General features: G+C 34.6%; 1 protein-coding gene across 2 annotated transcripts in view; it reads right to left on the reverse strand.

The window, feature by feature from the left end:
• CDH9 (cadherin 9) overlaps positions 1-20,280 on the reverse strand; it is a 101,355-nt gene that overhangs the window by 18,291 nt on the left and 62,784 nt on the right. For both annotated transcript variants that reach the window (XM_064662172.1, XM_064662183.1), the window contains 3 exons: positions 6,907-7,026; positions 4,258-4,425; positions 227-414 (listed from right to left, as the gene is read on the reverse strand). In XM_064662172.1, coding sequence (XP_064518242.1) covers positions 227-414; positions 4,258-4,425; positions 6,907-7,026 — 476 coding nt within the window. The remainder of the gene's footprint in view (positions 1-226; positions 415-4,257; positions 4,426-6,906; positions 7,027-20,280) is intronic.

Below are 20,280 nucleotides of genomic sequence, written 5' to 3' on the forward strand. Positions count from 1 at the left end.
AGACACTGAAATATTGCTTTATGTGAAGTGACATGCCAGTAAATTTCCCTTGAGACTTGAAAATAACAGATATCTGCTGAAGAAAGAGAAGAACAAAACTAATACAACAGCTCCTTGGCAGCCTGACCCCTTGTGAGATCTACCCTCCCTTCCCCTGGAAAAAGAAAAATAACTGTAACACTTGGAGAGCTAAGTACATATAAAAGAGAGGGAGGAAAAAATAAACCTTTTTGACAGTTATAATCCCTTCCTGTGTGTCCTTGTCAGTGACGATATCAAACATGTCTGATCCATCCCCACTGGAGATGCTGTACTCAATCTCTGCATTTTCTCCCACGTCAGGGTCATTGGCTTTAATTCTGCCAAGAGGAGTCCCAGGTGGTGCGGATTCAGGAGAGCTGAATTGGTAGGTTCCTGGGAGAGCAAATTCAAGTATTTATTGTTTTGAGAAACTTTTTCTTCTGAATAAAAACCCCCTCCAATTTCACATGAATTTACTTAAGTAACTTGAAGTTCCAAACACGCTAAGAAAAGTGCTCTTAGTCATCATACTAAACTTTAAAACAGGGTTCAGAGTTGATTGACAAACTGTTACAAAAATTTCAAGTTATTCTTCAAAGCCATTTAGTACTGTACCTTTGTTTTGTTGTTTTTTTTTTTTCTTTTTTTTCTTCATCTGTAAGGTGCAGAGAAGCTAAACAATAAGGTATCAGTTCTTATCTTGATTATCTAAAATTATATGTATGTAAATATATTCTCTCAGTTTTCTAGAAATGTTCCTAGATATATTTAGATATAGAAAGGGATTTAGTTTTGTTTTCTCAATGCATAAGCATTGTAAAAAGCACAGAGGATTTTGGAAACAGACTAAAATAAAATCAGGATCTTTTTTTATTCTTTTGAAATATGTATTCAGATAGGTGTTCTGTGTGAAAGCAATTAATTCATCCACTATTGGCAAAACCTACTAAAGAGTCATGGATATATGTTCATTTGGATATATGTTCATGTTAATTGCTACAGTTAATTGAAATGCAGATTCATTCAGATTTTCCTTAATTTACTCTGCATATACTTTTTGTGCTCTTTTAATGGTTGGTTTCATTTAATGTTTTTATAATCAGGGTTTTCTAAAAGAAATCTGATTACAAAGACATTTTAATCTTGCCCATGTACATGAAAAGTGAATTTATGTGTATTTTCTGACAATATTTGTAATAAAAACCAAATTTTAAAGACATGCTGTTGCAGAAGTATTAATTGGATGGATTTCCTGACCAGTCAGAACAAGGATTGAAGACTTTTCATCACAAGCAAGACAAAAAAAAAAATTCAAAATCAGTATTTTCAGTTATTTACTACCAAGAAAATGTAAAAAAAAATAAATTTGATATGTTCAGATTTTGCATGAGATGCCAGGATCTGGTATTTCTTTTGATCTTTTTTTTCCATGTAAATTCATATTAATTTACTGAATGAGGTAGTAGCATTGGAAAAATACCTTAAGAGTCTGACAAAATTAGCACCTGATAAAATGTACAATCCTTATTGAAAGGGTTCAGTAAGAACCCGTATAAATTGTGTTGACTTGTAGTGAAGTACAGTCAACTATCTTTCTTGCAACTACCATATTTCCTGTATTTACATGCTCTTTACTGTCTTTTAAGACTCCTAAAGGATCCTCAGTGTTCCATTTAATACAAGGAAATACCAAACATCTGAGTACTGGATGAGTTTCTGTCCCCAGTTGTACAAAGCACAAAAGAGAATCACTGCAAATACCTTATATTAATATAGATGTGCAACAAAATGGAATCTAATGCTTGATGCCAAACTGTTGCAAATTCAAGGTTGTAAGTGAAAACTTGGAGCAGCCTGTTTGACTACAATCCACACAGACCAAAGTGCATTTGTTTCCTTAAACCAATCTGAAAATGGGAAAAAGGTAGGATTCTTGAAAGCTAAACCAAGAGTTTGAAGGCTTGAACCCTTGACAAATTCAAGGGTTTGGCAGGTGAGCCAGAAATACCATAAGAACAGATTTAATCATGGTACTTATTACTCCTTCCAGACAAATAACTCCCTTTAGTGCTTTTTCATTTGAAAGTATTCCTCATTTTTGTGATCCTGTGTGAATGTCACACATTTTTGGCATGTGAGGTGGATGTTTGGGTTAGAGTACAATAAAATTCAAAATGTGTAAGATTTCCATTATGGTGCCATTTAAATTCCATTTAGACCTAAGTCTTCTGGATGTCCAGGATTTCTTTCAGGAAACAAAACAAAACAGAAAATCTGTTTTGTCTTAATGCAGTCTGAACAACCAGTACTTCACAGTGCCATTTTATTTTCTTCTGTCCCTCTAAAAAATTAAGCTTTAGTTCTTAAATACCTTGATATTAACTGGTGCTGCTTGCAATTGCCATTCACCCTCTGTTCTGGCAACATTTTCACTTATTGTTGCCTCACACAGGAAAAAATGGAAGACAAACGTTTTTGTAAGAAGCAAACTTCCAGAACTAGATAGTTCTTTGAAGGTATGCCCTGCTTCATAGCTATCTAAGAAGAACTCAAATCCTTCAGATGTTTCTTTATGTTTGATTTCCTAGGAAGTATTGAAAACCACCCTGCTGAGGAGAAAGAAAATGACAGGGAAGGGTCATCAGCAAAATTAAAATTGCACCACTGAACAGATTCCACAGCAAGCCTTCTATATGCCATCCAATGTGTTTCAGTGGTGTTTGAAGTCAAACGCTGCAGAGAATATTGTATGAGGCATCAAATTGTGTAAATTTCTCTATAAAGTACCAAACACAAAGATTATTGAAATAATCATAAGAACTTCCATAGACCCGAGCCTTTAGTTAATTCTGAAAGAGGAGCATCATAAGGAACACATGCTGAGGAGATTGGAAACCTTAAGGTATTTTGCAGTTCTATACATTTTTAATTTTTTATTTTATTTTATTTTATTCAACAGCAAGACTTGCAATGCAATCTACTATACTAAATTAGGTTCAAGAATTCTTATTTGCCGAAATATAACAGGCTCTGTCATGCTATACATGTTTAAAAAGTATCCCCTCATAAAGTCAAACAGGCAATTTAGCTAAAAATTGCTGTTTGAGTTTGCCATGTGAAGTTGATTTTCAGCAAGTGAATTCTCAAGAAGTGAATTCACTCTGAATGTGAATTCAAATTATCTTCTCTTTATGAGTGTTGCAGTACTTCCTCTCGTTTTTTTAAAGTTATCGGTAATCATGGATAGAGATTAAAATAGTTATTTGAAATTCATTCTTCCATCCTGCCAAAATTTTTCATTATTTTTTTTAAATCTGCTCTGGGTTGACCTGTTTGTACTGCTCTGGTTGTACTTATTGTCATGGTACTGAAGTGTTTTTCAAGTTTCTTCAAGTCTGGAGGAACATTTTCTAAATCAGCTCTGTTTGTTCAGTCCTAAGTGAATCTGAAAGAGAGTCAGGTCCCTCATCAGCATGAACGAGCAATTCAAAATTTATAATGTGGACATTTTTCCAGCAGGCACTGAACTGAGGCTGTAAATTTCTCCTATCTGCAGCCTATCAAACAGTTATCAGACACTGACTATAACAATTTGAGATTGGATTTAAACCAGAGGCCTAGGATGAAAAGATCTGCAGTGTGCTACTGTAAAGCTTTTTGTATTGTGCAGCTTTCTGTTATTTGCCAGTTTTTATTCTACAGATGTATTAAAAAAAACTTTATTGTGTCAGACTGGCCTAGATTTTCAAAATCACTCAACATCAAGAACTGAACAGAAATTACAAGTACCTAAAGCAAATGTTTAGACTGCAAGCACAGCATACCACCTGATCAACTTTGGGCAAGGCAGAACATTAGAAAATTTGCTGACCTATTTGCTTGCCTAAACATACGGAACTAAAAATGACTCCCAAAACTGAACCCTATATTTTGTAATTAAATTTCTCTGAAGGCTTTCAAGTCCCTTCAGTTAGCCTAAGTCATCGTTACATCTTATATACCTGTAAGCAGAGTAAAAGTGAGAAGCAACTTTATCATTCCAAGAAATAATTTGCTATTAAAAAAATGTAGGCAGAGATTCCCATTTCCCTTAATAATGCTGCAGTGTAAACAGACACAGCAGTGGGCCAGTATTTACACTACCAAAATAATGAAAAAAAGTTTCCAGGTGGACAAAGCAAACCAGGTGATTCTAGAAAGGTTCTTTGGAAAACAGAACTATTAGATGCTCCATACTCTGGGGGAAGCGAGGTGGATTGTCGTTGACATCAGTCAGTGTGATATTCACGGTGGTGGTCCCTGATAGTCCTCCCATCTGGCCTCCCATGTCTTTGGCCTGGATGACCACTTGATACTGTTCCCTGTTTTCTCTGCTCATGTCCGGTAAAGCAGTCTTGATTATGCCTTGAAGAAGTGAGAAAAAGGAGAGACAGAGCAGTGAAGGAGAAGCACCACCCACTTTGAACTCAGAATTTTTAAATGGATTCATATAAGATATACTGTGCAGATGATAATCCATAGCAATCACAACAAGATATACAGCAATAAGCCTTTCAATCTATAACTGATTTACTGTGATCTTAAGGAGAAAGATAAATAAATGTAACAGAGACATTAGTCATTGTTTTTGATGTGCTAAATCAATTTAATTATTCTTTCAATGACAAAAATATCAATATATCTGTTGAATTAATGAATTTTTTCATTTACTAACCCCAGTTATTATTTTAATACATTGTGTTATGTCCAGCTCTGGTGAAGTTTTTATATTATAACACAAGGCTAACTCTAACATGCCCTGCATTCATTATTCTGGGCCGCAATAGATCATAGATTGTAATGCTCAGTGATGGACACTGTAAATCAGCTAGGGCTATAGCTAACAAAAGAATTGGACAAGATTGTAAAATTAGTGTTGGAAAATTCGTTTTTGGGTGTTCAGTTTCAAAAATTTCATAAATGTAATTTAAATACAGCAAGGTCTTGTATGGCACACAAAAAGAATAGGGGCCTCAGGTGAGAAAACCAAAAGACCTTTTCATTAAAGTGGGCATACACATTTTTTTTTAGAAAACCAAGCAGAGCTTTTTTGGTTTTTGTTTGTTTGTTTGTTTTGGTTTGTCCTTTTTTTTTTTGTTTGTTTGTTTGTTTGTTTTTGTTTGGTTTTGTTGTTTTGTTTTCCTTTTTCTTATTTTTATTTAGAAGGGTGGTGGCTTTGCAGGGCTGGAGTGATGAGAGTTTTCTCTTGAGAAGTGGAAAAATTTAAATATTTTGTCCTTTTCTGCTTGGAGGATTCCCACCCCTGCCCTTCCTTTCTCAGAAGAATGCTCTTTTATAGGATGTTAGATATTATACAAAAAATCACCCAACAAAGAGAAAACAACTCTGGAAAATTTCTGCTTCTAGAATGAGAGAAAAAACCCCTTTGTAGTTTAGTGGTTATGGTATTTATGTCTGATCCAGGATTACCAGATTCTGATTACCATACCTAGGCTTGTTAGTATATGTAACATTAAACAGTAAATTGGTTTAAAATGAAAGATAATCCCTGAACCAAAGGTGACAGCCCAGGTCTGCCGCAAAACAAATGCCTGCCTAACCACCTGCTACCATCAGTTATTGTCCATATGATACTGGTCCTGTTTCCCTGATCATGCTTGTTAAAGATGTTTGTGTAAGGGACTGGGGAAAAAGAGAAAAAAGAGAGAAATTGAAAAAGGTAGGAAAAAGCCAAACACTGTTATCCAAGGCAAAATCGGTTTGCTCCCTTTTAAAACTGTAGCCTTGTGACTCATTTTCTTTCTTATACCATGCCCTTGCTGTATTCTAAAAAGGAAATTGTTTCAAAAGGATTTTAGCCATCTTCTGATTATGCTGAATGGATTAGGAACTTCAGGGGTTCTGGGCAAAGTAGCTCTTAAATTCTCAGTTCTCAAACTAGAACAATTTTGATAACATGCAGGAACAAGCTAATGCAATTCCTACCAAGTCTTGAGTCCCTTAGGACTCGTCTAGAGGAGAGGCTGTGGTTGAATGTTTCTTTTTTGAACCCTAATTTTGAATTATAGATATCCGAAGTTCACACATTTTTCTAAATTTTTGGGTTTTTCTTATACAATTTTCTACATAACAGTGAAAAAGACTTTCATTCGTGCTTTACAAGATTCATGCTCCAGCCACTTCTCCGCTCGCACTGGCTCCGCTCCAGTGCTGTGTCTGCCCACGGGTTGCAGCCCTCTGGCTGGCCAATTGGGCACCACACCACCACCTCTCTGCAGGGGGCACCAAGTTTTTTAATTGGCCTAGTATTAAAAACACTACCCCTGGGCCAGACTATCACCAGTCCCGGGGGGGAAAGGTTTTTTCCAAACCACGACATTCTTGCTTCATTCTAATAAGAATTGGAATTAGAATACAGTTTCAAAAAGCATCTTCAGTTAAAAATTGTCAGTGGTCAGGAATCAATTCCAAACTTTTAGAAATAATTAATTACCTATGAGATTTTTCTTTTGTTTTCACCCTATAATGTGAATTTGTTCATCTGCTATTTCCTTTTCTTAAGGACAAACACATGAAAATCCCAGAAATTGGTGTAAAATAGGCATGTGACTCATTTTGATAGTTCTTTTTGACCTTTTACAATTAACAGTCATCTTCTGGAAATCTTACTCATAGCGTTTAAAACAGTTCTTCCTCAATAATTTCATTTTAACAGAAAAGCTGTACTTTTATTGGGATTCCAGTTTTCATTTAATGGTATCAGCTTTGTGTCAAGTCATATGATGTCATACACCTGTTCCAGTACTGAAATGGAAACAAAAAGTATCTTGGTCCCTGCATCCTGTCTCTGTTATTGCAAGAAGTAAGACTGAATGAATTGCTAACCTGTTTCTGGATCCACTGAGAAATATGGCTGCCCCTGGAGGATGCTGTACACTACTTTGGCACTGTTTCCATAGTTGGCATCATCAGCGTCTGTGGCTGTCACCTGAATAACAGATGTACCTAAATGGGTACAAAACAAGGAATCAGCAGATTTTAAGAAGGCATCTATTTCTTGTAAACAAGGCATCGTTCTTGTAAACCGCTTACAATTGTGGCAGTGCTGAATTCAGAAAGAAGTCAAACAGTATCCAGTGGACAAATCCAGAGTTACCCTATCCAAGAAACACTAAAATAAAATCAAATCTCATCTTCCTTGTGACTAAACCTAAATTTATTATCACTTATGATTCATGCTTCAATTAAACACAAGTAAACACATAGGGACTGACACATCTTTGAAACCCAATACAGCATTAGGTTCTTTGGTGATCAAACAGATTTGAGTATTGTTCTCTGGTACATGACCTCAGCTGAAACTGTTCACTCAAAGGTTTGCCTTAATCGATAAATAAACCTAAAGCAAATTTTCCCATACACATTTTCTGCCTAGATGGCAAACTCCAAATATCTGAAATCAGACTGAATGTAAAATTTTGTCTCATCCTAACTGATTTTAAAGATGCCCTTAAAAAATAGCTTGGATTTGCAATGAAAAATTGAGTTTTTGGTGTTTGTTTGGTTGGGTTTTTTTCTCTCTTTGTCAAAGTTATCCATCTATTCAGCAAATAAATGTCATTAAATGATAACTATTTTTTTTTCAGCATTCACTTATTTTGTGTGATAATAGCTCACCCATGTCCTGTGATCATAATGAAGACACTATAGGCTATATGGGATCAAGAGTACTGTGAGTCAATAAATTTGGTATAGTTTATGGATTAAAAGCAAATGAAAGTCTGTAAAGATTTTTTTATAAGATATATAAAAGGACAAAGCTGTTCTTCACAAGCTTTTATTTCTTAGTACTTTTCAAGATGTCAAAATGCATTTTGTTAACCAAATTTTGAGCTGACAAATGTCTAGACAAATGCAGGCAGTCCAATAGCTGGAAGTGTAAAGGTCCTTCACTCCTTGCCAGGGGAAGAAGGCTGACTGAGTAGAAGCTCTTTACCCTATTTTTGGCTAGGTATTTTTTATGTATCTCACTTTCCTTGAAAGAAAAAGGTCTATTGAGCACTGTTCATTTAAGTGAACATCATTCCCTATTCCTTTTTTTTAGATCTTCCACCTCTCTAGATTGAAGTTTACCCAGATAACTTGCAACTTGACTAAAAATTTAGAAGATGCTCATTTGCCTGGGACTAGTGGAATTGAAATGAATCATCTCTACTGTCGCTTTTCAGCATATGCAGGGAATGGGGGAAAATAGAAATCCAGAGTAATTAAAACATGTTTCATATTAATATGAAATCCTGTTAGATGCAACTATTTTTTTCATAGTACATAATACAGCTTTACAAATAATAATTTTACCTAGATAACAGTAACAATTTCCACTATTTCAGGTTATCTAAAAACCATGTCAAGAGAGGAGGAATACTTCTTTCTCTGCAACAAACTAGCAGAACAAAGCTGTAAAAATGATCTGTCACAAGTCATCAAACTCTAAAGAGGATTTTTGCCATCAGCTATCTGGATTACTTTTTTGCCTGGTTAAACAGTTGGAGGTCATCTGTGTGCCAAGCTTAGCTGCAAAGATAATCCCAAAGAAATTAATATTTAAGGACATTTTTATCACTAACTGTTCAGCAGAACTGCTCATCTGGACAAAAAATGAAGACAGCTTTTTGAGAATGGTAAAGTTCCATTAGTCTTATCTATTTTCAGAAAAGCAAGTAAGTTAAATCCCATGCCTCCTCAAGACTAACAGGGAGAGTCAATATCCCTCGCTAGCCTAAAAGAACCCATAAAGGTAATCAGTAGACTCAAATGCTTATACTGTCTGTCATTATGGCATCTAGAAGTTAAGAATCAAGAGAAATGTAGGTATATATGTCCATCCCACCCTCCCACCTTGCCCCTCCAAAATAAACAAAAAAGAAACCAACTAAAATACCTTCATCAGGAAAAGTCATTGGTGTGGTCTCCTGATCTAGACACTGTCATGGTTATAACAATGCATGCACATCAATGTTCTTTCTTTCTTTTCCTAGTCTACTGTTTTGATGAAAAAAGTTGCTGAATCTTTGAATTTCTTTTGAGTTGGGTTTTTTTGTTTGGTTGGTTTGGTTTTTGTTTTTTAAGGCAGGTATATTACAGAGCTCAGGGCAGTCTTTAGGAAATTTCTGTCTTTGTCTCATTGGAATGTCTATCTTTCTTTCCTGAGGCTCAAGTGCCATATAATTATGGTTGCTGAGGACAGTCCAGAAGATGTAACCCTACAGAAACTTTTGAGATGGTGAATAAATAGTGTTACAAAGCTCATTCTTTCTAAGAAACTAACTGTACAACTGTGAAAAATGATTAACAAAAGTATATCCTCAGAAAATTCAGTGTCAGCCTGCAGTTAACTTTCTTCTCTGACACAGTCTGCTGTGTCATAAAGGAGGATACTCACAAAAGATAGGTAATGCTTGTGAAAGGTTCTTTCACGAGGAAAGAAACTTCTCTCAGTTTTTTGGGTTTGAAGTGGGAGTGAAAAAAAGGTGGTGAAATAATGGAACTCAACACTAATTATGAAATCACTGGCAATGAAGCAAAAACAGTTTGGAACTTTTTAAGTAAAGTATGTCTTTTCTTTACCCCATTTGAATGGTACCCATAGAATTATCTATTTATTCATTTGTTCATTTATAGTCTAGATTACTTCACAAGCAGCCTCTTAGCACCTGTATTGATGAATACAGCAGGAATGAAGGGAGGAAGTGGAGTCTGGGAAGAACTGGGAGTGAAGGAATGTATTTTAGTGTTTATCTTTTTTCTTACCATCCAACTATTTTTAGTGGGCAATAAATTAAATTGATTTTCCCAAGTGAAGTCTGTTTTGGACATGATGGTAATTGATAAGCAATCACTCAGTCTGTATTTCAATCCATGAGCTTTTCCATCTTCTTTTCTCTCCGTTTTTTTTTCAGCAGGAGATAGCTGGGTGGGCTTTTGGCAGCCAGTCAAGATCAAATACATCACAGGAGCAAATTGGTGTGAAAGATCACCAAGAAAATGTGAGAATGACTACAATAGCAGTCTAAGCAGTGATAACACCACTCCTCTGCAAAACAAAGTCCAGTTCAACTCAACCCAAACCAGCCAGCCTATTCCATCTCAGGATGATAAATAAATCTCAGAGTTCTCAAGAGATGTGTACTTTTCTTTTTTTCTTTTCTTTGCTTTTTCTTTTTCTTTTTCTCTTTCTTTTTCTTTTTCTTTTTCTTTTTCTTTTTCTTTTTCTTTTTCTTTTTCTTTTTCTTTTTCTTTTTCTTTTTCTTTTTCTTTTTCTTTTTCTTTTTCTTTTTCTTTTTCTTTTTCTTTTTCTTTTTCTTTTTCTTTTTCTTTTTCTTTTTCTTTTTCTTTTTCTTTTTCTTTTTTATTTGTTTTGACAAATTCTCAATACTTCTTTAACACAGCTTACTGATCATTTTAGTAGCTTTGTCTCTCAAGGATTCTCTATCTACACACAGTAGGCAAGAAATAGGAGTTTGCTGTATATGTTGGATTTACCAAGCTTCATGAGTGCTATAGCATCAGCATTTCCCCCCCTTTTTTTCTTTGCTTTGAGTCTGGAAGCTCAAGCACTTTGATAACATTTCTGTGATGTATGGGGTCCCAATGTAAAGGCAGAAAAATGCAGAAGGATAATTGTGAAGGTAACCTGAGAGAAGGTAAATCTATGCTAAATCTGTGAAAGTAGTGTTGGTGCGTGTGTGTTTGTCTGTTCATATGTATTGATGTATGTTCATGTCAGAATGTAGAGTCCAAAAAGGAAAAATGAGTTAGAGAGAGCATCACTCCATATCTAGGACAATATAATTCAAATGTCAGAACTGAATGTCGCTAACACAGACTACTAGAACTTATGAGGAGTGAGACATAAATTTGAAAAAAAACGCAACATTTGAAATGAGAATGTTTTTATAAATTATGTTTAAAATGCTTTCTATCCTTTGTGCTGTGTTTGAAAGAGTCCCACTGGTATAATTAGGTCTCCCAGCATGACACCGGAGTGCATCGCAACACTGAAGAGTATTGCTGTAGTGCAAAAGAGGTCTTCCACTAAAAGAGAGGAACACATTTTGCTACATTTTCATATGAAGTCATGCTGTTCAGCATGCAACTCTTGTTCCTACTTGGCTCCTTTGGTTGACATGAATCCTGCCAATCAGAAGAATATATATGCCTCTATTGGAAAATGCTATTTTTACTGATAACTTGTTCTGTAACCTTCATTTTGAACAGTATTCTCAATCTTGGGTGAAGAAAATGAGCAGATTATGTTGTTACTAATGTATGTTTCAAGATTCCACCATGAATATTGGATCAAAAAATGACAGATAGTGATTTAAATATCATTCAGAACCATGTCAATTTTTTTTACAAAAGGCAATGCTCTAACTTCAAAATGCATTTTGATTCTGACATTTTTATAAAAGTAGGATTTCAGAACAATTAAAAATTCTCATTTTAAGGAAAAATAAAAAGGCTTAGACTTTGGCCTTCTAATAGAAAGCATTCAAAAATAATTTGAAAATAAAAAAATCTGAAAACACTGGAACAGGATGTCTCTTACATTATGAGACAGCTTCATTTCTATTCTTTTTTTTCAAGTCAACTTCTGTCAAAATTGGCAATTATTTAAAAGTTCTGGTTTTTACAGAGAAGTTTTGTCTGTGCATGTGCAGAAAGTCTGTTTCATTTTCAGAAATAGAAGACCAGCTGGGGCAAGTGAAGAGGCAGGAAGGACTTTATCTCCCTAAAGGAGAAACTCTTGTGCTTGCTTCCTGTTTTCAAGCACAATGACAATCTGCTGTTTGTCAAGTTTATTTACAGAGGGAAGATTTTAGAAGAGGATTACTTTTACAAGCAAAAAAGATTTGGATGAGCTCTGGAAAACCTCTGGAATAAGGAATTTTGTATGGCTAGAAGCCTAAAAAAAATGAGTGGACAGGTAGTTTGCTCAGGCAATAAGGCTCCAATGATTATGCAGGCATACTATGGAGATGCCCCTGCTGAAGACATAAGTAAAATTTTAAGTGAGCTACAGAAACTGAGAGATGTTAAACTACCTTTTTCTTTGTGAACAGATGGTTGCCTCCATAGTAGGCTGTGCTTAGGCAATGAACTGGACACATTATGCAATAGGAGCTAGATGGCACCATCCAAGCCCAAAAACATTGGACTCACCATCAAGGATCTCATTACCACATCAGTTGGATGACTTCACTTCTGACTACTTTGTATACAAAAGGCAGGGCTAAATAAGGTTAAGCTACAACTCTCATATTTTGATTGTAAAACAAATCTACCTAGGAAGCTGAAGGAATTTCAACTTCACTGCAAAGTGAACTTTGCTCTTTTTGTGCATGACCATAATTTAGTGGAGCTTTCACAAGACTGCTCTTCCTTCGATGCAGAAAAGGACAGGAGGTTGGTAACATGAAAGATTTCATAGAGCAAAGGAAAGGAAAGAGTAAAAGCAGAAAAGGAGCAAATGTCAACAGGTAAATAGATAAATGATCTAACACTAGAAGAGGAGTAAATGGCCATTACTGAGAAAAAAAAAATGAAGCCAACTTAGAATAAATAAAGAATCTGAGGAACCAGATTCAATAAAAGCAATAAAACAACAATGGGGAATTAGAAAGGAACTTAGAATGTAGTTCAGCCATATATATTGAGAAGAAAAATCTAAAAAAGGAGGAAAAAAAAAGAGCTGATGCAAAAAGGTGACATAAAAAGGACATGTAATAAATAATTAATTTTTATTTTTACTAGTCTACTGCATAGATATGAGGTGAAACTTAGGTTCACTTGAAAACATGCTGTCTTATTTTTGTGTATATTGTCTCAGAAAATGTCTGATTGAGAAGTCAGCTGATATACCAGCTACTGCAAATGGGTACTGTGCCTTGAATTTCAGTGTCCACTGATCTCTCATGCAGGAATCACAAACTTTGCACCACTGTGGTGTACGCAAACAGTCACTGCAACCCCTGCTAATTTGACCAAAAGTAAATTGTGAGAGATGTAAGAAAGACAAGCATTAAAAGCAGATGGACCTTACCACTCATTTCAGAAATACAAGATGCTATTTCTATGCAGTTTTACTTCAGAAACAGTCTCATTTATTTTGTAAACATTATGGGGAAACAATGCTTATAGTTTTTTGTGTGTGCTGCATTTTGATGGTTTTGGGGTTTGTTTGATGTTTCCTTTTCGATGACAAAGAAGTCCCATTTTAAACTATGTTATCAAAACTTGCATTAAAGAAGTAACTACCTGCTAATGATTATCTCACTGTAGTGAGAAAGGTGCAATGTGACTAAACTATAATCTGACCTGTCTATAATCTGCCTGAAATGCTGCATTTTCCAGTGAATATAATACATATACTGCTGTAACATAATGTCAAAATTTGAACTAGAAAAGAACTGCTAAAACTCAACAAAGATTCTGCCCTCATCCTCCTGCTGTTCAATACCTTGATACAGTAACTTAGGTTTCCTTTGACAGTAATTGTAACTGTGAAGTGTATCAGATACCCTGCATGAGAATTTGAAAAGCATTATATATGCATTAACAAGTGGGAAACAGTAAAAAATTAGGAATAATTTGAAGGATTGGTGGGTGAACAACTCTAAGTTTATTCTTTTGTGAAGCTCCTTCTCCTCCTTCTCACCATAAAGTCTTTTACTCTTTCCTGAAACAGTAATACTGGTGCAATCAAATGTCAGAGATGAAACAGAGAAAAGAGTAGTCAGACTCTTTTAAGTGTTAATGTAGATTAGCTTTTACATTGCGTTTTCTAGTGAATAAAGAGGTACAGTATAAAGTGATCTACCGTCCATAATAAATGAACTACATCTTAGAAGTCCTCTTCATTTTGTTCAATATTCTGTATATACTTACAATTAGAAAACACACTTCTTTTAAGCAGAACAAATGTCTACAGTCCATGTTTAAAAATTAACTAAACCTCAAAATTAAAATAATCACTGAATAATCCTCAAAATTTCTATTCAAAATAATGATGAACGTCACCAGTAGCATGTTTCTGGGCCTGAAGCTGCTATGCATATGGTAGAGTTGTTCCAAATAGAAATAGTGTCTAATGAAATCAACATGTTGAAGGAGCAACAAGTAATTCTATAATATGGCACTTAATTACCTTGGTTACTCCTAATCTGACCACAATGCTTTTACAGAGTATGTGGAAATGGGCCAGCTGTGGGACCTGACAACTGTTCTCCATGACAGGTCAATCACAACTCCACTACTTGCTTCCTTTTATAAGATGAGAGCTAATATTTTTCATCCTTTGCCCCATCTTAATTTCTGGAATACTCCAACAGAGAGAAAAAACTTTCAGCTGCTTTTATGATAAACATAGGAAGAACTTGTCCCTGTTGATCCCATTAGACGAAGCAGTAGTTCATAAAGGTTGCAGCATGATTATCTGTTGGTTAGAAATCTCTATTCCTAGCCAACAGTTCCAGAGAAGGCTTTAGTTCTATTTATAATTTTTAATTTACAAAATAATTAATTAATCATAGGAATATTATTTATTAGCTCCCTTTGTTCATGTAGCACAACTTTAAGACATTTTCTGCTTTGCCCTTTTCTCAAAAGAAGTTACTTGTGGTCCTCCATACAATTTGTAAAGTTCTCATTCAAAAAAAAAAGCAAGCTTAAAAGAATACATTCCTATACTGTTATTTATTTTGCAATACATCACATAGAAGTTTACGTTTGTTTTTTTTTTGAGAAGGAACAAGTTAACTTTCTGCACTTATTTTTCATTTTGTCCTTTTCTGAGCTCAGCTTCTGCATTTACCTATTAGCTTTGGATTTCTATTTATGAAAGGGAACTAGAAGCTTACTCTCATTTATGTCTTCAAAATTTGTCTGTAATGTGAATTAATAGAAACCTTTAGGGAGCTTCTACCTTTTGCAAGCTCTGCAAACAGATGCATTTTAGAATCACATGTGAATCTCTATTATGACCATGAGAATGTAAATAATTATTTTTAACACTATAGGCTGATCCTATATTTATTTTACTTGGAGTCATCTTTATCATCTGTGGGAAATCCTGCTTGGATAAAGATTGTCTCTTTAAACATTAATACAGCTGTGGAAAATAGTAATTTTCCATAAAAATGTAGTTAATGAGGTTATTATGGTAACCCCAAATTTGCATTATTTTGTAATATGTGATTCATGAAAATCTCTTGCTTCTGTCATGTTTAGATATTGTGATGTCATCTGTGAAAATAACAATAAAGACCTACGATTTTGAAGAGACATGGAGTCTAAAGCAAAGAAAAGGAAGCAAATTTCAGGGTTATTTTCATCGTTTGTTTTTTAAAATTACATCAGTTAAAGTATCATTTTTAGACAAAAGCAAAACACTTCTAGAGCTTGCATAGGCATAAAAAAGTAAATACAGATGTATTTATATATATGTGTGGGTGTAGGTACATGTATAGAGATAGAATATTAACTAAGGTCACTCATGGGACTCTTCTGCTATTATTTCTAGATATTTTATTTATCTTCAAAAGTGTTTAAAGGTCTTGAGAATAATCTGTCAAATGATTCACAGGCAGAATCGTTCTGCTAAAGACTTTTCACAATGTTGGCAAATCAATTACAAGTGTGTTGGCTATTAACTGCAGGATTACGGTCACAGTAAATGATGCACATCATGAGGACAATCTCATTTGGACATATAAATTTGAAAACTTCTGGTTGAGAAAAATTAAAGGTGTTGATTACAAATTGCTTGGTTGGGAAATATTCTTAAAAATACCTGAGCCAATTTCAAAAGGTTTAGACACTGGGTTGATTAGATCTCAGCGAAAATTAATTTGACATATGCATTTAAACAGTTTGTTTATCTTCCTCAGGTAGACACATGTTCCCAATAGTCAAGGTGTCTTTTAAAATCGTAGTCATGAAGTCAGTAAGTATTAGTCTTCTAGACCATGAAATATAAGATTATTTTTTTTCCTTTCCTCTCTCTTAACCATCTCTGTGTGCTAAAGATGTGTCTCTCCTTTAGGTGTTGTTTTTTTTTTTTTTTCGCAACTGTCACATATTTTGACTTTATGAGGAAATAAACCTTTCAATTTTTTGTTTACACCTCCAGTATACTGTGTACATAGCCTTATTTATCACAGGTTATTTATCATTTGCCTTAGAGCAGAATGAAATAACTGTTATTAAGTTGGCTTTCTGACAGGAAGCTTTGATGAGAATCTGGGGTTTACTGACAGTTAAATGCAAGATATTCATGCATGTGTGCATACTTCAGAGGACATTAAGTTGTTTTGTTCTGGTTTGATGGGGGTTTTCATTTGTGTGAGTAATATATTTTAAAAATGAAAATACGAACAACTTCTATAAGAAATAAAACTAATACTTGTACAGATCTTAAACATGTTTGATCTTAATTTCACAGTGTCACACATCTATGAGGTTGTAGGAAAAAGCTATTCTGGAAACAGTTCTCAGGCACTTGGTGAGATAGTAGATAATAAGGTAAATATGAACATCAGGATTGCTGCCATTGTGAAAACTTGCAGATGTGCATTTTGCAAGATACTGAGAAAAATACAGTGATTTCCAAGAGAAATGCGTTAACCCATCTTGTTCACATACTTAGTAACAGATGAGTATCAGTGGGAATAATACAAAATAGTTTTCAAATAGGCAGGACTTAGACAAGCTAATCCAGGATAAGGCTTTTTTTCCTTCATTTTCTTGAGTCTGTGAAGGGTGTGTATAGTCCAGAAAATTTCCAAAATTACTATATGATTGGCAAAAAGAAAAATACTGTTGGATAACAGAATTAAAGCTGATTATTAATTGGACTAAGAAACCACAAATGCAGTAACTGTCATTTCTATAATTCATCATCTACGTTGCTAAAAAATTGTAATAAATTCTCATACTTACTTTAACAATTTAAGTTTAAAAATGTCGTGTTTATGTAACATATATATATACATATCTTTTTGTATATATACATATTAGCACATTTTAAGTGATAAATTTACTTATTTATTAATACTGTATCCATTATGAGCAGAGATTTCATAGTCCTTCTATGTCTGTAAAGAACTATTTTATCATATCTGTTAAGGCAAATAGTTGACTTCTTGGGGACAGGTAATGTTTCTTTTCTGATCTTCCTACTCTTAGGCTGCTGGTATGCTGCGGCTAAATCATTTGTAATAGAAGTGGTTCTAATAATTAAGATTCACATGAGATAAAGGTTTCATTTTTCAGTGACTCTACTAAAACTGAGAATTAGGTTGGAGGGGGATAGCTCACAAAAAGAGGTGTACAGGATAAACAAAGAGTTGAGTCTGGACCTTTGTTTTGTTACAGATTGATCTGTTTGATGAGACTACTACCTCTTTGGAAGATTGAAAATTATGTCAAAGCATCTTTCTGTACATTTTACTCTGTGTTTAATGATTAATTACTTTAATTTATAGTGTGTTAGAAAAAATATGTTTTATCATGCACTCAAATATGATGCATTGTATCTTATTTATATATTTTAGAGATACTTAGAAGTTATAGAGAAATGTGGTATGCAAAAGCAAACCAAATCAAACCAAACCAAAAACACAGAAACAACTCTAGCGTTGTGTTTTACTTTTAAAATACATGCATATATGTGTTAGTAGGATTAAAAAGAAAATACAAAAGTAAATCCCTGAAATTTTACACTTAGTTGCATAATGTTAGCAACTAAAATGTATATTCAAGCATTCAGAAAGCTGTTTTTCCTTTTATAAACAACTGAAAATATTCTGTGTTCAGTAGATTAGACTAAGTGAGCATCCCAGATATGATTTGATTTAACAAAATTATTTAACAAAAAATAATAATAAAAAAGAAATTATATTTCTTGATGTAGTTTGTAAATATCTTTTATGGCTATATATAAAAAATTCTCAAACAGGTTTACCTTATATCTAGTTAATTACAATTCTTGACTTAAATCTGTGTGAACAGCCTTCCCAGCCAACTACAGAACCAACAATGAGAAATCCCATTCTCAAAAATCATTTAAATGAAGAGCAAGAATTTTGTCAAACAGCCAAAACTGCACAAAGGACTTAATTACATGGTGTCAGGAAAGAACCCTGTGCATCAACGTGATATAAATCGTGACATTAACATTAACACTTTTAAGGCAAAAATCTGTCCTTAGACAACAGATTAACTCCTCTCCACTACTAACCTGTTTAATTTAATGTCTGCCATATTTTAGTTTTAAAGAAGGACATAACATATGTATGCCTCTATTTGACATGTTCCTTCTGATAAAGACACAAGTGTTCCTAATATCAGTGCTGTTAATTAGTGCCAGTCCTTAGTATGAGCTGTTCAATTGCTGCAGGTTTCAGTATGGTCCCATAAATGTCAGAAGGGGCTCACTGCAACTCGTATACTTTTTCTCAAAACAAGGAAGATTATTTGGTGGCTGGTAGCTGCAAAAGCTCACAAGGGAATAAATTAGCTATCTGTAAACTGGCATCATGCATAGGAACTCTATTTACTGTGGCTCTGAAAACAGGTTGCACATGGCTGTGAATTGTAACATGTTTATATCAAAGTATGTGTGTAAAAGTGTGTATATTCATATCAAGAGGTATACATATTGGCTGCAGCAACATGGCTGTTCCTTAATAGCTTCGGAATGTCAGTGAGATTTTTAGTTTTCAGATGTGAAGCCATGAAAGATGAAAGGACCTTATCAGAGGGACAATATCATTGTATCAGAGGGACAGCATCTCTAATGATGCAAAATGTATCCCATTGTATTGCACTGCAGTATGAGCAAAAGTGCTGATGTAAAGAATCCAGGTCCACTATGCTTCTGTTCAGAGATTATAGTGTTATAGCTGAAAATCTAATGAAATAAAATTAAGAAAAATTGATACATCAAAAAATGTTTAGTGTAAGTATGGGACAGGAACTTTTAATGCTAATTCCAGGCTCTAATTTAGAGAGGTGCAGGTCTCTGGTTATTTTGTTTTTGGGAGGTTTTTTGGTATGTGGTTTTGGGATTTTTTTTCCCATTTTGTTTTGTTTTCAATGTACACCGATAATGAAAAATTATAAATTTTTTGCAATAAAGTAGCCAGGCAAACAGTATTGCACTGAATCATTTCAGAGTGATATAAAGGGGAGGCATATTTAACATAGCCCAGGCCTGAAAATTCCACTTGGCAAGGAAACTGTCACTCCAAGGCACTGCAATGTCCATTGCTGTAGTAGCTGAACACAATAAGACATATTTATGATGTAGAACTTTTCTAGTCTTCTACTAATTGGTGGGAATTTAAGAGTTTGTGGTCAGTTTAAAGATGCATCTCCAAACTTTAGGTTAACCAGCTGACAAATCCTGAAGTCCCATAGAGTGCTTTAAAAGTCACCCATCCTGCTTACTAATTGCTGCATTTGAACTGCTGTCACCTTATTTCTTCCTATGAGAAATACTTTAGACCAGAACATAAGGAAGGGTCAGCAGGTGGAGGTCTAAGGATGCTCACAGTAGGTCGCACACTGACAATGATTTGACAGTGGCTCAGTTCTCCCAGGACAGACATATTTATGTTTTTCTATGTTAACAGCAAACACTAGCTACTTTTACTTGCTGACAGCACATCTACAAAACCCCAATTTCTTATAGCACCATGAGTGAGCTGTTACTCACAATGAGTGAGTAAATGGTTCTGGTTTTCTCATTGTGCTGTCTCAGAATTGTGGTGTTTTAATAAGAAAACAAACTTCTCTCCACCTCCCTTCCCCCCCCCCCCCCCCCAAAAAAAAAATAAAAAGATTAGAGGGATTTGGAGCCGAAGAAAAATAGATATGTCAAGTGATCCTTTAGCTGAAGTTTGATACTGTTGGATGAAAGAGTGTCTCCTGCTTTTACCTGCTATACATTGCACACTCTTGCCACTTCCCTAGCATCAGCTCTGGCATTTAACCTCATGTGATCTGAACCAGGGAACAAGAGTAGCAGAAAAGGAACATTGACCTTAAACAACACACTTTTATGATGATTTAGCTGCTTAAACTTTCTTCTTTTGAGTTCACAGAGACAGTGGAAAAGGCATAAGACAGAACACCTGGGAGCAGAGAGACCAGAAGGAGAAAAAGAGAGCCATTTCTTTTGTCTCTAGCTTGAGATCT

This window comes from Pseudopipra pipra, chromosome 1 (assembly GCF_036250125.1).
Source record: "Pseudopipra pipra isolate bDixPip1 chromosome 1, bDixPip1.hap1, whole genome shotgun sequence".
Lineage (NCBI taxonomy): Eukaryota > Metazoa > Chordata > Aves > Passeriformes > Pipridae > Pseudopipra > Pseudopipra pipra.